Below are 19,848 nucleotides of genomic sequence, written 5' to 3'. Positions count from 1 at the left end.
TCTGGGCAGCCTGCTCTGGTGGTTGGCGACCCTGCACATAGCAGCAGGTTGAAACTATGTGATCTCTGTGGTCCTTCTCAACCCAGGCCATTCTGTAATTCTGTGATTCTATGATTCTATGAACATACTACCTTTCATTTCTCACAACTGTATTCCCAGTTTGAATTTACGGGCCCACAGACAAAGTGGAGAAGCTATTAGGCAACCCTGTTATTATTATGTGTGTCACTCCTCACTATTACAGCTTTCTTTGTTCTGCATCAGAAATCATGTCAATTTGGTTTTCCTCTGGAATGTTTTTGCCATCAGTGGTTTATTCATGAGTTAGAAATCAGTCTATCTCACCTAGTACTTTACACCCCTCACTCCATTTAAGGAATCCCCCAATTTCTTCAGCAACTTTATTTTCCTGGTAGTTCCTTGAGGAAATTCTACTTCTCAGTCCTACTGTGTTGCTGGTGTGCTGTTCTCCAGCTTGGCAGGAATTTTCCATCTATCTTAGCAGAAGTTAAGGAGAAAAAATTCTGCTGACAAAACTAAAATACATTCCTGCAGGACTGCGCTTTTGCTATACAAGGCGCAGCAGATGCAGCATTATTGCTTCTGAGATTTATCCCCACGTATATTGCAATTCTCTTCATACTGCACATGTGCTACTTCCTCCTCATTACCACCCTGCCCATATACATGGTGAAAATAAACCAAACTTTGTAAGACCAGTGTTCTTATCAAGCTTTTTGAGACATCGAACATACAATCAGGCACTAACCACATCTTTCCTACCTACTATATTACTTAATGCCACAGAATGGGGGAAAAAAGTTGCTCAACAAACAATATTTAAAATTGGTTTATGATTCTGAATAACTTTTCATTCCTATAGATAGAGGGAGGTCCCAGCCTTGAGTTACTACTGCTCCTTTCTGGAGACTACTCAGTGCTTTCCTCCTGTTCCCTTAGCTAGTACTTACTACCAAGCATATCAGTTGTAAAATAAATTCATTAAGAACCCACTCAAAATGTTGTATGCTATTATTTTAATTACAATTACATTTGTCCTTTTCATGCAATTTTTCTCTTAACAAGAAAAGCCACATCATTATAAATTTCAGCATCTCAAGTGCGAGTTCTATACATAAAGGAAGTCCTTCTCACAAACTGGGCTGGCTGAAACTCATTTTGCCTCCTCTCTCTTCAGTCTGTAAGGCTCATTTTGATATCTGTTTTTTTTTTACTTCATTATATTTCTTGTTGCCAGGCTTTACACTTACTCTGTTTTTAGATTCACATCTTCGCCATGTATAAACAGAGACTCAGAGAACAGCAGATATCTCGTCTTTCAAAAATTTCTTTTTGGCTCTTACAGCATGTGAATGATCTGCCTTTACTAAGTATTTAAAAGCAAAACAAAAAAAAAGGCCCTAGTTTTACAGTCTGCCATCCCAAACAATTTGTCAATCAATAAATAATACTCTGTGAAGATTAATTTCAGGACAAGGGAACAACTACACAGGAAAGCTTCTATTTACTGTGGCAAGGTGCAAATCAAGGCTTAAGCTGAACACTAAATCATGCACAGAAATCTTCAAGCTGAAATCAAACTGCTCCTTTCAACCATAAATTCTCTTAAGAACTACAGTTACAGTCTCAGAAGTTAGTCATATTTGTAGGCTCACTTAAACTGAAGGTCAGGTACTGCCCTGAGAGCTATATAATGTTCTGCTGTAGTACGGGACAAGTCTCCCCTTAGGCCTGACATTAGCAGCAAGAACGGATCATCCCCTGTGGAAAGAGCAGAGCAGCACTCAGGGCTGGCATGGGCAACTGAGAGCAACTCCACTGTCAGCACATGTAGGAAAGGGCAGCTTGGCTCTTATCCACTGGAGCTTGCTCCTCTTAAACCATTCTTGCTGCTCCCAAAGGGACTCATTCAGGTACCCCTGGGCAGGCAGGATGTTCCAAACTGTTCTTCAGCATTTCCATGCTAAGAGTCACCTCACACCCAGCCCAGCTAACTGCAAACTTACCTCATTCTCAGGTATAAAGGCACTTGGTCCTCTTGTTAATGGTGGAGAGACTTGGACTCTTTTTTCCTGCAGAAGAGTCATATAATTCAATCAGTTTGAGGAATAACACATTAGCCCACTTTATCTTGCAAGTTAGATCTAAAGGCCTTGGCTTGGTTCTCTTCCCAAGGCTACCTACATGTTTTACAGTCCAGTATACAAGAGAAGCCATCTCTCCACATTGGATTTGCATCCCTTGTGCTTTTCTCAAACAAACGGCATGGATTTTGGCAAGAGGTAAGGCCAAAAAGAAAATTACTGGTCCAATTAGATATATGTGAAGAACAACAATAAAAAATGTGGCACAATGCTAAAATTGGCAATTTGCTGGATTGAACAGGAGTTCTGAAAGCAAAGGGGAAAAAAAAGCTGTGCACAAAGACCACACTTGAGAAATTATAATCAAGAAGCCATTTTCTTCAATGTAAGAACCTAATCAGATTCTAAGTTTTTAGCAGAGTACATGTACTTGTTTTGCCAGTGGCTTGAAAAGCCCAGTCACCCTCCACATACACCAGCAAGGCCCAGGTAAAGACTCCTTCCAAAAAGAAAAACAAAAAGATTATGTTGTTCAGCTGCTGAGTCCAGAAAAGAACAAAGCATGCCATACACCTCTTGGTGTGCCATTACAGCTAGAAGAAGAGCTGGAGCCTAACAATTATTACATGTTCTTCGATGATAGGCAGAGATTAACAAGAGCAAGAGGACTTCTTGTTTAATAATGGATAAGAAATGGAGCTGTGGAGATTTTCAATCTGTTGCCACTGACAAAAAGAAGCTGGGAAGGGACCTGCCTCTCTCCTTTGCTTCTTTACAGCTGTATCCCATGTAACTGGAAACTACGGTGTGCGTTTCTTCAGGTCACTAATGATACCGCGGCAGAAGTCACTTTTAATAAGTTACCCATCAACAGCAGTGTCAGATCTGCATGGCAAATATTTCATGTCCCAAGCATAAAAGTCTGAGGTTTTCCATAACAAATGACCCTTAAATACCTCAGTGACTCTACCAGGCAGGCTTATGTATAGCGGCCACTATAAGATACATATAAGATCAGTGTGGGTCTGAGAGTGCCACAGATGTACACACAGGAAAATGAAGACACTAGAAATGTGTAACTGTTCTGTGTCTTAAAAACATCCTTTCCCTTTTAAATTAGATTATGGAGAAAAAAAAAAAATGCAAAAATCAGCAGTGATTATTCAGGAAAGATGTTCCAAAACAAACTCTCTCCTGACAATTAAATTAGTTACTTTGGAGTAATTAGCTGTTAAATGATGAAGAATGCAGTCATGCATGCTTTCACTCGTTTTCTGTACTGAGAAGAATCCACTGTGTGAAAACAAGTAGTCAAGAGACAACTCACTGTGACCACCGCCTGCTGTCACAGCCCCACAGTATTGTAAAACACTTCTTATGAGTCACACGTACACATCTAAAGTAGTGAAAAAAGTATAGACTGGATATCTGCCCACACAACCTCTTCTCCATACAGCTATTCAAGGCTCAGAAGGTATCTTTTAGTTTTAAATGCACACTTTTACCAGCAGTCAATCATCTTGGTCAACCTTCAAAAAAGAAACGTTTTCCAAGAGTACTATTAATGATGTACATCACTGGTTTTAGGAAGGGTTTTTGGACATCAAGTCTTTGAAAGCCTTCATTTTGCATCAAATACCTGGAGGAAACAGTTTGTGTGCGGGAGATGACTTAAAGCTCTTGGCCAAAGCGCAGGTTGAAGGCAGAGCTGAATCACTGCATCAGTGCACCCTCTGAGCTATAGCCCACTTTGCCAGACTGCCTAGTGGGTCATCCAGGTCAGACTGGGGCAAAAAAGAGCACTATTATCCTATTTTTAGGAGGCTATGACCTCCATTACCTACTTTTCCCATTCAACGTGGCTGCCTTGAACTTTTAGAAAAGCTGCTTCTAGTGGTGTAGACTATTCCCTTCCAACAACAGAAAATATTTTGCTGCCTCTACACCAAAGCTTCTGTTTTACTGAAAACAGTTGACACAAGTTCATCATCATCAGAAGAGCAAATATGATCGAGCTGCACAAATTCTCAGGACGCTATTAATAAAAATATGGGAAGTTTGCAAGCATTAAGTAAGATAACACTGGCGTTGTTGAACTGTAGATGGAAACCACTGCTCCTGGACAAGCTGTGTATAAGTAGGGATTTAAGGCCTACCCAATATGGGAATTAGCAAGCAGTGTTTCAGATAGATGGTCCTTCAAGATGAGACATTCTTGCAAAGCTTTTTGTTTCCCAAGAAAAGCTGATTCAATTTCCTGCTCAACTCATCCTTGCAGGTTACACTGGCTGTTGCATTGTAAGTCAAGTGGGGTCCCAAATATCTTATTTGAAATTGGATTCTTATGCTAACTGAATCAAGGAACAGGTTGCTCAGCAACCAAGACACCGTGTGCACATCCATGAGCCATTTTCTGCTTCATGTTCCTCTATCAACACATTGCTGGAGTATGAATAAGTGATCTTAAAGGCTTGTAACCAACATCATTTACATTAAAATTAAAAGAATCTTTTTGGAAGTGCTGATTAGGAGAGAGGAAGAGCTTCAAAGACGAGAAAAGAGAACCAGGCCAGGGAAGGTTGCTGGGAGAAGGCTGCTGCTTCTTGGAGAAGACTCTGGGGAGACCCCACTGTGGCCTTCAAGTACTTGAAGGGAGCAGGAAGGGAACCGAGGTTTTGCACTATCTGATAGTGATAGGACAAAGAGGAATGGCTTTAAACTAAAAGAGGAAATGTAGGTTAGATGTCTGGAAAAAAAATTCTTTATTCAGAGAGCAGCGAGGCCCTGGTACTGCTGCCTAGTATCAGGTGGTGTCCCATCCCTGGAGGTGCTCAAGGCCAGGCTGGATGGGCTCTGGGCAGCCTGAGCTGGTGGGGGGTGGAGTGGGGGCAACCAGCCCATGGCAGGGGTTGGAAGTCAATAATCTTTAAGGTTCCTTCCACCCTGAGCTACTCTATGATTCTATGAGATGGGGCCCAATTCATGCTGAGATGCAAGCTTCACAGTGGCCTGCTGTGATGTGATGGACATACTAACCCACGTGTTTGCAGAAAAGCTGCAGGAAATCACAAGAAGACAGCCCTGAGTGGGTCTCATCCATGACTTCCTTTCTGTCCTTAAGCTGTACCTCGTCATGAGCTAAACACTGAGAATTGAAAGGTTGTGAAATGGATCTATTTTTCTTGTGAATGTGCAATTCACACTCAACGGTGGGAACATCTTCCTCCTTGGATGTGATCTGCTAAAGCATGCCAATACCAAAGGCTGTACCTTGTGCCAGGACAGGAGGCAATGGGCACAAACTGGAACACAGAAGGTTCTCTTTGACCACTAGAAGCACTGCTGAGCTGCCTTGGTGAGGATAGGGCCAGAGCTGAGAGCATGGTCCAGGGCCACACCTGGGAGCTGAGAGTGCAGATGGCCTGCAGCAGCCCTCCTGTCGGAGCCTGAATTTTAAAGAAATTCAGCTTCTTCCTCTTTGCTATCACATGAGTCACTGTGTCCTGAGGCTGCAAAGAAATGACTATTTTTAGCAAGCTGTAAAAGGAAGTTAATTTTATTTGAAACAGAAGAAAATGGAGCTGTTATCTGGCAGGGCTGATCAAACAGCTGGTTTAGAAAGCCCTTTTTTTTTTGAATACGCATGAATGTGGAAAGCACAGGCTGGTGCAGCGTTTGGGGTGTATGGAAGCTCTGCACAGAAGTTGTGCATACAAGGTAACTCATCCTGCACATGAAGATGGTCATGCTGTGGGTGGGGAGGGAAACCAAATCATTGGAAGAAACATTTTGTACTTCATGAGGGAATTCCGCAACCTCTCAGCTGCCAGAACAGCATGAGTGGCTCAGGATGGGCTGGTGAAAGGCTGAGAGCCATCACTTGCACAAAAATCACCACCACAAGAAAGACACTGGGGCAATAAATAGCACTGGATCCCATATGCATACATCCCAAGGGCATCCCAAAATTTCTCCTGAGGCGTAAACTTTTTTCCCCTTGGATAAGCAGAGATAGTAGTGATGGAAGGCTAAGAAAATGTACTTCCTACTCACTGTATTTACTGACTTTCTCTAATACTTCTCCCCCACTGTGGAAGCCAAGATGGGTTTTATTTCTGACTTTAAGCCATGCTTGTGCTGAGGTTATACTTCTCCAAGTATCTCTTAGACTCTCCACTGGCATTCAGCTAATCATTACCTATTTAAAAAAACATGAATGATGCACCCTCCCACCTCTTGTTTAATACCCAGGTTGTCTAATGTTCTGCTTCATGTCTGTTCTCCAATGCTTCCAGAAGAGTAAATACCATCCACCCTCTGCCCTATTACTCTGCTCTTCCACTGCTTTACGACACTTCTTCCTCAGAAGTTCCCCTCTGCCAAGGCCATTCTCTGACCATGCACAGAATGTACCTTTGGAACAGGAAAGTCTCTATAGTTTTCCTATTCCACAGAAGTACAGAGTCAATGAAATCTCTAGAAGTTCAATAGACTTCATCTGCTCCCTTTAAGAATTTATCTTTCTAGATTTTCCTCCTACTTTATTTTTTCCCCTTTCTCTTTTGCATTTTCCATTACTTTGTATAAACCATTTTTTATACTTCCAAGTTCCCAGCATAGGATATTATAAATACTTCTAGCTTTGGATTATTTACCCATTCATGTTTTACTGTCTGCCCATCATAAAATCATAAAAAGCATATACATTTTCAATTCAATTTACTACACTATTAAGCTATTCTGTATTCCATATTGAGCATACTGAGAATCTGTTCATTAGATATCCCAACACGTGCCCTTTAAGAACTTCTCACAGCTACTCTATCTTGTGAACATTACGTTCATTTATAACAAAAACCTATACTGTCTCTGCTGCCCATTTGTACTTCTATATCCACGTTGTATATGTGCCTCTGCTTGCTCCTTAGAAGGAATAATACACTAGAAAATCCAAGTATATTTGACAACCAGGAAGTTCTATGACATGCTGGAATTTTAACTGCAGAATAAAGCTTTACTGTGTTTTTTCTTTGGCAATTTGACATTCTCCAGTCAAGAGCATTTCTCGTTTTCTCTCTGAGATCTTGAAGGAGGGACTAATACATTTTCTCATTATTCCATCTCAATAGCTACTATTCAGAAGTCTGATCTTTGAAAGAAAAATAATTTAGTCGGTTATCTCCCAATAATACTACAGCTGCATCTTCCAAGTACCAAGACTTGCTGCTCTGAAACGTAATTATTTATGGCATTAACAAAATGCTTCAGCTCCTGGTCAGCACTTGAAGAAGTTCAGCCAATTCAATATGAGTTTTCTAATAGCTTCCTGGACTTAATTTTTTTATTAATAGTCAGTCAGTCTTGGATGTACTACAACAACATTATCCAGCCATAAGCTTCATCTTTCCCTCCTTTTTCATAGATTTTTAAATATTCTCTTGTATTATAATCTTCCAGTAATTTTGCTGCCATCTAGCATTTTTCAGGAACTTTGTTACTTGAATTCTGTGATCTCTTTCCTTATAACACACACAAGCATCTGAGGAAATAAACCTGAAGCTGAGTCCTTCATTAGGACACCTATACTGAGATGGCTCCATTTCAGCAAGGAGCCTCAACTCTTCCCAACAAACAGCAAAAACAAATGTGGCAGCATTAAAAAGCAGAGTTGAGGGCCACTCAAGCATCCTTGGGGTCTTCTGCCTGGTACACAACCACCACATGAGAATGGGCTTCCCAGAGGTCCGTACCGTATCTATTAATCCCTGTGGATACTCTCAGATATCTTAAATGGCACCCAGTGCCTACACTGAGCATCATGGTACTACTTATGGGTCGCAGAGTGCAGTTCATTACCGGTGTGCCAAGTTAGCTGCTGACCCTGGTTGGCTACACTGGGTGTTTGAATACTGAGGGTACAAGTGGGAAACTGGTTTTAGGACTCCTTGTTTGGGGCTGAATCATCCCGAAGACATCAATTTTGGCACAGCCTCTCATTTATCTTACGGTTCTTCAAAATGGAAATATACTCATTCAATCCCAGACTTGATGCTGTAGAACCCTACTTTCTGGATTCAGCTTTGTGTACACAAACACATTTTAGTTCACATGGCATTATTTGCTGCTTCTGGTTAAGACTTTACCTCCACACTTGGTCCTACTGTCTGTTACAGCTTACTGAATACATTGAATACATCTCCACTTTCGGCTCTTGGATGCTAAGAGCAGGGTGAGCAGGGTACATTTACACGTGCCAAATGCTCTAGATTTCAGCAATACCTAACAATTTTATGGTTATACTGAACTACCAGTTTATTCCATCCTCACAGAATTCAGAAGAAAGAAAAAGAATGAAAACTCTGAAAGCTACCTGAAACTGACTCTTAGCTTCTACTATTTTTCAAAGCTTTCCTTGTTTACTTCTACATATGCCAAGCTTCATTTTACTTTATCCATCTAACTAGGTAAAAGGAAGAACAGTTCAGAAACGTGGCGGAAGTTAATGACACTCCTGATTCATCTGAGGTAGAAACATGAATACTTCTCATGCGCTTACAGAGAATTAATATAATATTGAAAACTATATAGTCTTCCTGACTAAAAGGGAAGACAGACACAGTTTACTTGTCTTCACATTTCAGGACTCTTGGGAAATTCCAACTGACAAAGACAAAAAACTTACACATTAAAGCTGTGTCATTTTGAAATTTATTGACATTCATTGGTGCATCGTTTTTAAAGAAATGAAATCTGTTTATGCCACTTAATGAGTTAAAATCAGGAGTTTTACAGCTTCAGAAGATATCTGCAAGTCATGTCAAATTAACTTTTGTTGCAACTTCAAAAAAGTTGATGTACATTAGAAGCATAAACTTGCTGTTCTCTTTCTCAAAGCAATTTCTGTAAAGAGAAAGAAAAACAGAAAACAAGCCAAAAGAGAAAATGTGAAGAGGAATAATTTGAACACAAACAACTCACCCCACCGTTTGCTGACAGATGAAACTCCTCTTTAGGACTGACCCATTCCTAAAATGGGTTAAATTTAGGACTATGTCCAGAGTTAATAAAAGAGATATTCAGTGGAGACAATGTCACAATGTCAGAGTTCACAAAGTAGAAGTCTTGGCCTACAGTCATTTGTTAATGGTATTTCAAGTGGTTTTGCAATGCTTTCTTCCTCTTAACAGAATGTACAACTCCAAAAAGCAAGCTAAGCGATAAAGATGAAAATTCGCAGAGGAAGTCAAACTGTAGGAAATATTTTTTTTCCCCATGGAGCAGCATTTCAAAATACTTAAAGGCCACCCTTAATGTTAAGAATTCACCGTCTTTGTGCCTAACAGCTGATGGAGCAGTGCAAGGAGCTGGGAAGGGAGCCAGTGCAGTACAATTGATGTGGAGCTTTTGCTTTGGTAACAGGTTACAGCCCTTTTGGATTCTGTACAATAAAAGGAAGCCTATCCCAAGTTCCCATCCCTCTACCAGCTATTAAGAACACAATCCACACTAATTAGAAACCAAAGGGCAGCAATTTCTACCCAATCCAAGATGGATGGCCATGCAGCAGAAATTCAAGAGCAGCTCCTCAATCTCTGAAAAGATATCCAGTATGCTCAACCTATAGCAGAAAAACTCAGAAGTGAACAAGCAGTTACTGGCAGAAAAGTCTACATCCTTTTTCATAAAGAAAGCCTACCTACACCTACTTCCTCTTTTAGTTCCACTTGTGCTGTAACACCTTCTCTATCCCGGAGTTAGATTCCAAGTTATTGACAGATATTAACTAAAACAAACATTCAGCTGCAACTGGAATCTAACAGGCAATAACTTCAAGTCAAACATCTGAGTAATGAGTTTGCTGCAAGACAGTTCTTTATTTAAGAAACCAAACTGAATATATGACATAAAAGACATACCTATAATCTGGTCACGGTAAGTGTAGAGCACACATGTACCTGAGAAAGTAGGCCTCCTGACCCAAAAAATGGAAAACCATCTATGAGAAGAATTCTTCAAGAGGCCAATAACCAAGCCTAAACATTATTAACAGATGAAAAGGGGAGACAGATTGTTCAGTTTACTTGCTGCTGGATATTCACTTCCATCTAATTTAAGACAAACCTCAAAATAAAAGTAGTTATTCATGCCGCAGTCATTATCAGATAGCAAAACTAACCAAACATTGGCACCCAAATCAATTTGCCAGCTGGATGCTGTTTACACCCAAAAAGAAAGCTGATGTCCAACTCAGGATGAACTGAACTTTGTCACAGCACAACTTGCTTTTCCTTTGCAGATCAACAGAAATCTTGCTCAGTGGCAAGACTTGCACTGCTACGAAAGTGGTCTTCTGGTCTAATTCAGCCACCATAGAATAAAGGAAAAAATAAAGGAATAAAACTCCCCTCTTATCAGTCCCTGAAGTCTGGTTGCAGACAAGGCAACCATGCATCCTTCCCTCCCTGCACTGGAGGTTTGTATGCTCCCCAGAAATGCCCTCAGGACAGAAGATCATCTTGTGATGGTCAGGATGACTCAAAATCCTACCAGTACAGCAGAAGAGCATTTTCTGTATCAGCAGCATCAGGCACCAAGGGCAAAAGTTACAGTGGAAAACGCCAGAGGCTTGGCTGGGATAGCCAACGGGTAGAGCAAATGTTTGACAAAACATGAAGATAAGTGCTTCAGCAGGCCTGAATTAATGCCTAAATTAACCACCAATAGATATCACATTATCCTTAGCATACAGTAATTGAACAGTTAAATACTACAATTCATAAATGCACGCATGGTTATTGGGTGTGCCGCCAATCAGAGAGGCATAACTGGTGGACATTAAAAAAGAGAGAGAGAGAAAGACGCCCAGGGTTATGTAAATCTGCTGTGTAACCCTGGCAGAGCTGCTTCCTAAGAATGCTCTGCTCAATTCTTAATAGAAGTATTGTCTGGAAATACATGCCCTGTAAGCAAGTAAAATTGAATGGTATTCATCCATATCATAAATCAATAACAGCATCCTTATACTGTGAAGTAAGCGGCTGACTTGTTTTAAACTGGATTTCAAATATGCTAAAATGTTTGCTGCCCTTATATTAATCACCTTTCAAACATCAAAACGCTCCAATGATGTATTTTAAAGAAAACCTTTAACAGGCTTTGCAATCCATGCCAGAACATCTTCAAACACTGCAGCACTCCAGCAGAGCTCATCACCTCCAAGGACTCTGAGGAAGGTGCACCTCACTGGGAGCTGCTATAAGAACAGACTGGGTGAATTGTTTAAGCAGAGGTTGGCGTCGAGGCCGCATTCTGTCACCTCTTCTCTTTTGGCAGTGCCGTCATTTCATTACAGCAAAGAACAGAGAGACAAAATTTAGGCAACGAAGCTAGACAGCTTCAGCACAAGAGTATCATACTTGCTGTGAGCAGATCTCTATGTCCTATCTTTGCACTTCAATGGTAAAAATAACAACAATATCCTCCTCTGATTAGCATCTCAATCTCCCTGCAGTTGCAGGGGAACAAGCTGGGCTCTGACCTCTGCACCACCTCGCTGAAATTGCTTCCTCCCCAGCCTTAACTGCTAGATTGACTATCTGAAGTAACAAGGCTGTGCTGGCTGATGCTCTTGTAAAGCAATGTTCATTACCTGCAGTGTATCAAAGATAGCTGCACCTCAAGGAGGTGGTAAAATTGCAGATCCAGGAATAAGCTCCTCATGTGTCCCTGCCAAAACTCCCCCTTGGTAACTCCGTGTCCTTGCAGTGTTTGCAGGGGATAAAAAGTATTCCAGGAAAATAAATGGTGTCCCAGAATATGCTGCTGCAGAAAAATGCTTTCAAGCACCTTTCACTTACCAGGTACTATATAAAACTCAATCTATTCCGAGACAGAGGAAAGTCACACAGATGGCAGAAACATGGTTTTTCAAACTACTTTTTTCCACAAATTTTATGTACAAAATGATCATACGAGTTATTTTAAATCTGTGTGCAAGAACTATCTTAAGACTCACGGAAGTAACATACTAAAATTCAGAAAAACAAATTCTCTCATCCAGACCATTACAAAGAGGGAGAAGTGCTTTTTCCATGTAGGACTTCAGTAGCTTGGGTCTTGGAAAGAAACTGAAATGATGTGCTTGCTGTCAGATGCACGTCAAGATATTTCATTTGATGGCCTCCTGGCTGCCACAGTCCACAGAGAGCTGGGATTCAAATCAAGTCACAGATGAGAAGGCCAAATAACAGTACTGAAACTCTTCAACAGTGCACAGCTAAGGCATGGAAATCCTTGCTGTAAGTCTGTGGAGCCCTAGAGTTTGTATGGGTTCAGAAGCAAATCACTGGAGCTAACAGAAAAGAAAGAATGAAGGGGAATTAAGTATTGGGAAACTGCTCAGGAAGTTTTCAAGTTGCAGACACTGAGAGACTGGGAGACAGCTCCAAGGGAGCATCACCGTGAACGTGCTCTGCTTTGTGTCCTCTCTCCTTGCTCCCTCCCACTGGCCGCTGCTGCTGATGGGACACTGGGCTTCAATCTGGTCCACTACAGCTACTCCAACGTTGTTAGATGAGCTGCAACACTAAGACAGATTTGGTTCCCAAATACTATTTATTCTATACAAGCTATTAAGAAAAAAGAAACCTATTATCTAATATAGGTATGAATTGGCATTACCTAAACAATTTTAGCTATACTTGACTGTTGCAAGTCAAGTATATCATCACGCTACTTTGGTCTAAAACATGCAGCCCACATCAGATAACTCCTTGGGAGCCTGGCTGAGCACATTACTGGGATATTTATTCAACAACTATTGCATCATTTGCCTCATAATTTTGAGTAACTTGCACGTTGTTTATTAATACTGGTTTTAGAAAAAATGTTTTTCCCTTTTCTGAATGTGCCATATCAGAAGTGACATCCATTTAGATTTCAAAAAAAAGTGAAGAAAAAACTGAAGAGTTAAAGCAGAAAGAAAATATATATGTACACTCTGTACTCACTGATAGGAAGGTATGCTTAGATTGATATTTACCTGGAAGAATACAAACAGACGTTGGCTACGCTACCTCACCATGAAGGCCTCCAGCTAAGCTGTTCCTATCAGAATGCAAGCCAGCATAAAAATATTAACATACAAGGCTGGCAAAAAATTTCTAGTTTACAGGAAACAGAACTCGTGGCTATGGTTCCTTAAAATTCCACTGAGTGAAATGTTAACATGACCCACAGAATTTCATAAGTTAATCCACTGAAAAGCTTCTGTAACAATGAGAAACCCTCTCAGCACCAGTTTCTCAGTCCAATGCTCATTTACAATTCATGACTGTTGAGCATCTTTATTACAATTCAAATAATGTAAGAAACACTGATGCTGCTTTCCCAGCTCTGTCTGGAAAAGGATAGTCCCTGTGGATGCCCAACAGGAACAATGTCCCCCTGCTTTGAGAGAAGCATGGGCTCTGCCATTTAAATTTGGTCCACGACTCAAACAGAAAGAACACGCCAGGTGAAAAACAGAATCTCCCTGACTAATACACTTTCACCTCTACCCTAAGGGCACAGTTTCCAAGAGCAAGCACCTCACTGTCTAAGACAGGGGCTTAAGGCTTTTTTGATTAGTTAACTCCTATGCATTTTTCAGAAGGAGCTGTTACCATACCATGCATATGACTACACTGGACTAAGCTTTCTTACACAGCTTTCCTTAAAAGAAGCCCCCAAAATCCTTATGGGTGCTGGGGCCACAGGTGGGAGAACCATGAGGGAGCCCTCAAGGTTCTTCACCTGATAGGAAATCTTAACATAGCCACCACTTAGGACAAATTATTTCTCCAAGTGGTCTTATTTGCAAAGACTGCAGCTTGTTTTGCAACAAGCAAGGAGCTGACCCACCAACCATTTCATGCTCCATTAGTCTGGGAGAGGTTTGGACAGAAGACTGACAGACAAAAGGCTTCATCTCAGTAGCACAACCAAAAGCCACCAACTTGCTGGAATGACTGTAACTACTTGCAGTCAAGCAGTTTCCATTTTCTTCCTCTTTTCTTTTCCTTTTTTCATCTTAACCTAGGTCTTAACAGAGTGAGTCACTGCTGAGACACAATCTCCACAGCACGCTGACTTAACACAACTGAGCTGAGCTGGTGGCAGTAATGACGTAAGGCACACAGCTTCTGCTTTCCTGCCAAAGTTTGAAAGAGATGCTGACTTTCAAAAATGAAGATTCATAACTGGTGTAGAAAATGCACTGTACCTAAACATAAGCACGTGTCCCAGTACAGATGAGTTTTCCTGTTCTCTGTAGCCATCCAGGCCGGCAGGTTGGCTGAATTTTAGATTCACCACCAACCTCAGAGCTGACAGGCTCCACTGTCTCCTCAGATTACTGCTTAGACTTCCACTAAGAGGACTTCTGGCTGCATTTTAGTGACTTAATGACTGTAAAAAAAACACCAGAAAGTCCTGCAGAAATGATAAAGCCACTTATTCTGTGTCCTCTCCTGTAGGGAGAGAAAAGTGGTTAACACATACTGTCTACTGAGATCTTCTATTACGTTCCAGTCCACATGCCCTCCTTCTGTATGAAGTAACCAAATCCACACCAAGACCCTAGCACTGGAGTAGGCCCAGCTCCTAAGAGATTGACAGCCTTTACTTGCATCCAGCTTACCTCTGCGTGGACAGAAATTAGACCATGCAATCAGTATTCCATAAGAAATATGAATTGAAGTCATAGACCTAGCTTCTAAACCAAGAAGAATTACTCATGTTGGATGGCTGAATGCTGCTTTAAGTATTCATGAGGCACAGCTTAACCCAAAGGAGTGTCCCATATAAAAGAGCAACAGCACTGCATAGTCAAACTGCTTTTGCTTGTACTGCAAGTTTCTGTTGGATAAATAGGTCAAAGAACTACAGCTTTATCTAAAATATCTTTTGCATAAGTCACCTAAAGAACAGGGGCATGGAGGGAAACCCTCCTTCTGCCTCCATTCTCATTTTGCTTTTCAAAGCTGTGGGTAAGAAACTGCTCCAGCATGGCTGAAGACTGCTCTCTTTCTACCTGTCCTCTGCTCACGTCTAACACGTACAAGGCTCCATCTCCTCTGAAGAACAAGGCAGCCTGCAGGATCCTTCACTCTTTAATAATGCTGCAGTTGACCTTTTCAACCAACACACCCTTTCTTCCAACTACTTGTGAAGCACCAACACTGAAGTCAGAAAACAAGTTTTAAATTGCTGGAATAATAGTCACTTATCTTAAGACAGGTTCTACTTAAATGATCCTTTATGTTACTGTCTTCCCCCAGTAACATCATATAGGCAAAATTTAAGCTACTAATGTAATTGAACAGCTTGTTTGGGTTTTCTGGAAAGAGCGTGATATGAAAAAAAAATAACCTTGAGTTTTAGAATGCATTGAAACAGCATAAATCAGTTGGAGTTCTTTTGGTTCAGCACCCTCTCATGGTATTTGCTCACAAGTAGAGACTGCAAAAAGTGAAAACAATTGAAGACCACAGTGGTTGAGATAACTGACATAAAAACTAGAAGAATAAAGAAGATACGTTAGAGCTTATGTTCTGCAAGCTAATCAGTCACAATGAGCTGCTGACTAGTGGACATCATGCATTTCAAATGTTGTTTTCATTGTTTCCTACCAGAAAAACCTGGAATTTTCCAGTGCAAGATATTAATGAAGAGTCCTGATTCAGACTTTTCCAACAGTAGTGCTCTTGAAGAAAAACTGCATCCAACTGAGTTAAGAGGGCTTAAAAGACAGATGCTACAGCAACTGTCAGGGCACCTGCAGGTCGTTTTGATCAACTTTTGGAGGAAACAGAATGAGCTTTCTCATCATGGGGAGAGCTGGAATCGTTCTGCAACTTTAATCTTCATTTAGTGTGCTCGTATCAGCTTATTGCTTCCCATGAACAATAATAACTTGTGAATTTTAGCATACTTTGACAACATCTGTATGTTATACAATGCCTACCATGCAAGTGCACAGGAATTCTGAAGTCTATTCAGTAATATGGGTGCTTCCATTGAAGCAATTGCCTTCTGTGATTCTATGATTTCCTAGTTCTACCCTCATTATTGCAGTAAGGCAACAAGCACTCAGCAGAATAATCAAATCCTGATGCTGATTTCCAAGGAGGGTCAAGGTTCACCCTGCTGGTTGAACACCCAGTGGGTATTTGCATGAAGGCATTGGATTTCAAGACACAAAACATACTGTAGTAAAGCAACATTTCAAGGGTTCTTCCAACATGGATGAGATCCAACTGGTGTCAGGTAGAATATTTAGACAGTGTGTGGGCGCTCCATTTCATTAGAGGTCTAATCAAATTTCTAAATGCTAGAACAAATTACTATTTCCACACTTCTAATCAGCAGCAAGGGTGCTTTACTGAACAATGTCAATCAACTCGAAAAGAGGTGTTCTTTTTTTTTTTTTTTTTAAGTTAATAGAGATAATTACATTAAAACAGATTTAATACCATATGGCCAAAACACCTCCAGACATATTCAGTCAATAATATAACTATATTCTCTTCGCCACATGCTAAAACAGGAGATATTAAACATATTTACAAGCACATGCTATTGAATTAGCTTCACTGCTGTTAAGATAGTATTTTACTTAATAATTTTAACTGCACAATTCATATAGAAGAGAGAACATATGCTGGCTTTCAGTTGTTGTATCAATATCAGCAAAAGCAAATCCAATGCAGCAATAATGCAGACAGATAAAAGGCAATTTTGAGTAAGCAAGCATACTGCTCTAAGAACAGTTTACACCAAGACAGCGAGTCCTTCATACATCAACTCTGACTTTGGTTCTGTGGAGTAGTTCAGCAGTGTAAACTCTTTAATTCCCAAGCTACCTATCCCCCAAGTCACATTTCATGTTCATCTGCATGTGAAAATGTTAAGTGAGATCTCTTTGTGATCATTACTCCCTTCTAAGAAAGAATCTTTTAAAAGTATCACTTAACTGTAAGAATGCACAGTCCTCTCTGGTTCCACGTCAAAATCAAGCTCAAATTTAATACTCTGTGAAACAGATGCACAACTATGTATTTTGATTGTGAAGTGCAGTAACTGAGATACATTAAATGTATTTATGAGTTTTTTACTTGCTCCAAATAGATGAAAATTTGTGTTCAAAGTAACCTTCCAAATGTCTTCTGTGCTTTAAGAGGTTATAGAAACCTATGGTTCCACATAATACTCAAGAATGTGGTTTCTTCTGGCTTTCATATGTGTTAACCTAACACTTGTTATGTTGGAAAATTTAAAACACAGCTCTAAGGGTGGTCCACGCATTAACCACACAATATGGAGCAAGTCCACGGGGAACTCACTTGTGTGATACAGGCTTATCCCCTCCGCTTCCAGCCTACTTATAAGACACAAAGCCAAGAATACTTCATATTTCTCTAAAATTATTAGGTTTTTTTCCACACAGTGCCCCAAGGAAAGGGACTGCATGCAGCCTCAGTTCACTACTTCGCTGGTCTGTGAAAACTAGTACTTACCTTGAGAGAAATACAAGAGTCATTAACAAGAAAGAAAGCAAATGTTTAACCAGGAGGTTGTATCTTTCTCTAATTCAGGTAACCAGGGACATTCAGGAAAGATGTAAGACATCTTTTCAGAATGAGTACACCAATTTCCATCTCTGATCCTGAGTGTCATCATTTACACTCTGCTTAGCCCTCCCCTAACTTGTGTTTGGTTAAGCCCACAGTTGTCACAAACACTACACCCTAGCAAAAAAAAAGCCTACACTTCAAAACATCTAACTCTCAACTTAAATACGATGCAAAAATGAAGATGTTTAAATGAGTCAATGACTGATAACAGTCTATACCAAGAGCAAAGCAATTCATTTCTCAGCATCCTGAAGATGCAATATTAACTCTCATCTACACTGGTATTTTGTCCCAACTAATAGTTACCCAATGTCTGATATGCAAGAAGTATCCTATAATAAAAACCAGAAACCAGTAGTTAAGAGAGACATTTGAAATTAATAGTCCTTGATCACGGTCTCCCTCATTATCAGTAACACCAGTTTGCCCAAGATGTCAGACAGAGAATCCCATACAATTTGTTGAAACACCACTAATGCATTCAATGCACTGATTAATAAACAGGAAAAAAAAAGAGAATTGTTTGCAGAGAATATCCCCACCTCAAAAATACTTTTATATTTTACATAATATACGTATTATATAAAATATTTACAATATATTTGAGTCATCTACATCACACTTCCTATAGCTTCTACTTAAAAGGCACAGACTACCAGGCTGGGCTGCTGAGAAAACAATGGGAAGGACCTCTGCATACAAACTGGAACCTGCAAAGAACAGAGAAATTAAATAGCGTGAATTATTTCCATACAGATTTTTCCAAAGCTGATGATGTGCCATTTCTCATTAATAAAGGTCTCCCTCCTGATTTGGATCTCTTTTCTACTTAAAACGCTACTCTTCCCCCCAGTCTATCCTGACCCACTTAGACAAAAGCCAATATTCAGTTTGGCCAAGCAAACTTCAATCCATTCTTACTCTCCAGCCCTGGAAATGGAAATCTGATAATAAGATCTCCAGACAAACTCCCCTAGCTAAGCAAAACCAGAGGAGAATTATACCACTATCTTCTCTCTCAAATGTCTCTAGCCAGAAAAAAATAGTTCAAATAAAGAACCAAACGAGTATCAACATCTCCCTTGCCAATGTGAGAGAGGAAAAACCAAGGATGCTTAACAAGCCATCTCTTTTTTTGTTTAGATTTCAAAACATCATCATTTAAAGAGACATGAAATTTGAAGCACTAATTAAGTAATATGCATAAATTTAAAGCAAATGCTCACAGAATCCACATCTCCAAACCACAGCCTGTGATTTGGCTAGCGTAAGGCACCACTCCTACCAGCAACAGTAAGTCTTAGTAGAGGACAACATCCACGCTTGGCCAATTTGCTCTCAATGCTAAGCCTCAAGGTTTCTTTTGAAGAAAATCCTCCTTCCCGCTCCCTTTCCCCTCCTGCCTCCATTAGTTCTCTGCAATTCAGAGAATACATTTCCTTTCTTTTTTACTTTTTAAAATAAAAGTGACTATTCTACATGAGCGCAGTTCATACAAAGCTCGTCACTGCAAAACTTCGTCCTCCACTGGAGGTTCATTTCACCCATGTCGCTCTTACTACAGGTCAGCTGAAAAACTGCATTCTTATTTTCAGCACGTGAGACTAGAAAGGTATCACAATAAAGTTTTATACTGACACTTAAGACACAAAGCAGAAGAAAATAGGAACACTCAATATGAGCAGACATACTAAAGAAGCAGTACTGCTCTCCAATTCCAGACAACAAAGCCAAACATCAACAAAGACAGACAAAAGAACAATTATTTAAAAGGATCAGATTCTAACAAGATAGAAATTACTGTAAGATTGTGAGAATGGAGGACAGAAATCAATCATCACTGGACTTTCAGATGAATATATTCTGAAGGGAAGAATCTTGCTAAGTAAGGGGTTTGTTTATTTATTTATTTATAGAGCCAATCCTTCCTGGAAAATAGGACCAAATGGTGAATGTCTTGTTGATTGCCTTGAGCCTCATTTTTACATTCTGGACCCTCACAGACCACATTTCCCATCTCTGTCCGAGCCGTGCAGATGGGCTCAGCACTGCAGTGACCTGAGTTGGTT

The 19,848-nt window shown here is 40.3% G+C and overlaps 1 protein-coding gene across 2 annotated transcripts in view; it reads right to left on the bottom strand.

Moving 5' to 3' along the window:
- Nucleotides 1-2,121, bottom strand: part of SESN3 (sestrin 3) — a 19,644-nt gene extending 17,523 nt beyond the window's left edge. For both annotated transcript variants that reach the window (XM_010706092.3, XM_010706093.3), the window contains exon 1: nucleotides 2,028-2,121. In XM_010706092.3, the coding sequence (XP_010704394.2) occupies nucleotides 2,028-2,108 (81 nt within the window). In that variant the 5' untranslated portion in view covers nucleotides 2,109-2,121. The remainder of the gene's footprint in view (nucleotides 1-2,027) is intronic.
- Nucleotides 2,122-19,848: the final 17,727 nt, after the last annotated feature.

This window comes from Meleagris gallopavo, chromosome 1, assembly GCF_000146605.3.
Source record: "Meleagris gallopavo isolate NT-WF06-2002-E0010 breed Aviagen turkey brand Nicholas breeding stock chromosome 1, Turkey_5.1, whole genome shotgun sequence".
In the NCBI taxonomy this organism is placed as follows: domain Eukaryota; kingdom Metazoa; phylum Chordata; class Aves; order Galliformes; family Phasianidae; genus Meleagris; species Meleagris gallopavo.
This window is presented reverse-complemented; position numbering and strand designations above follow the sequence as displayed.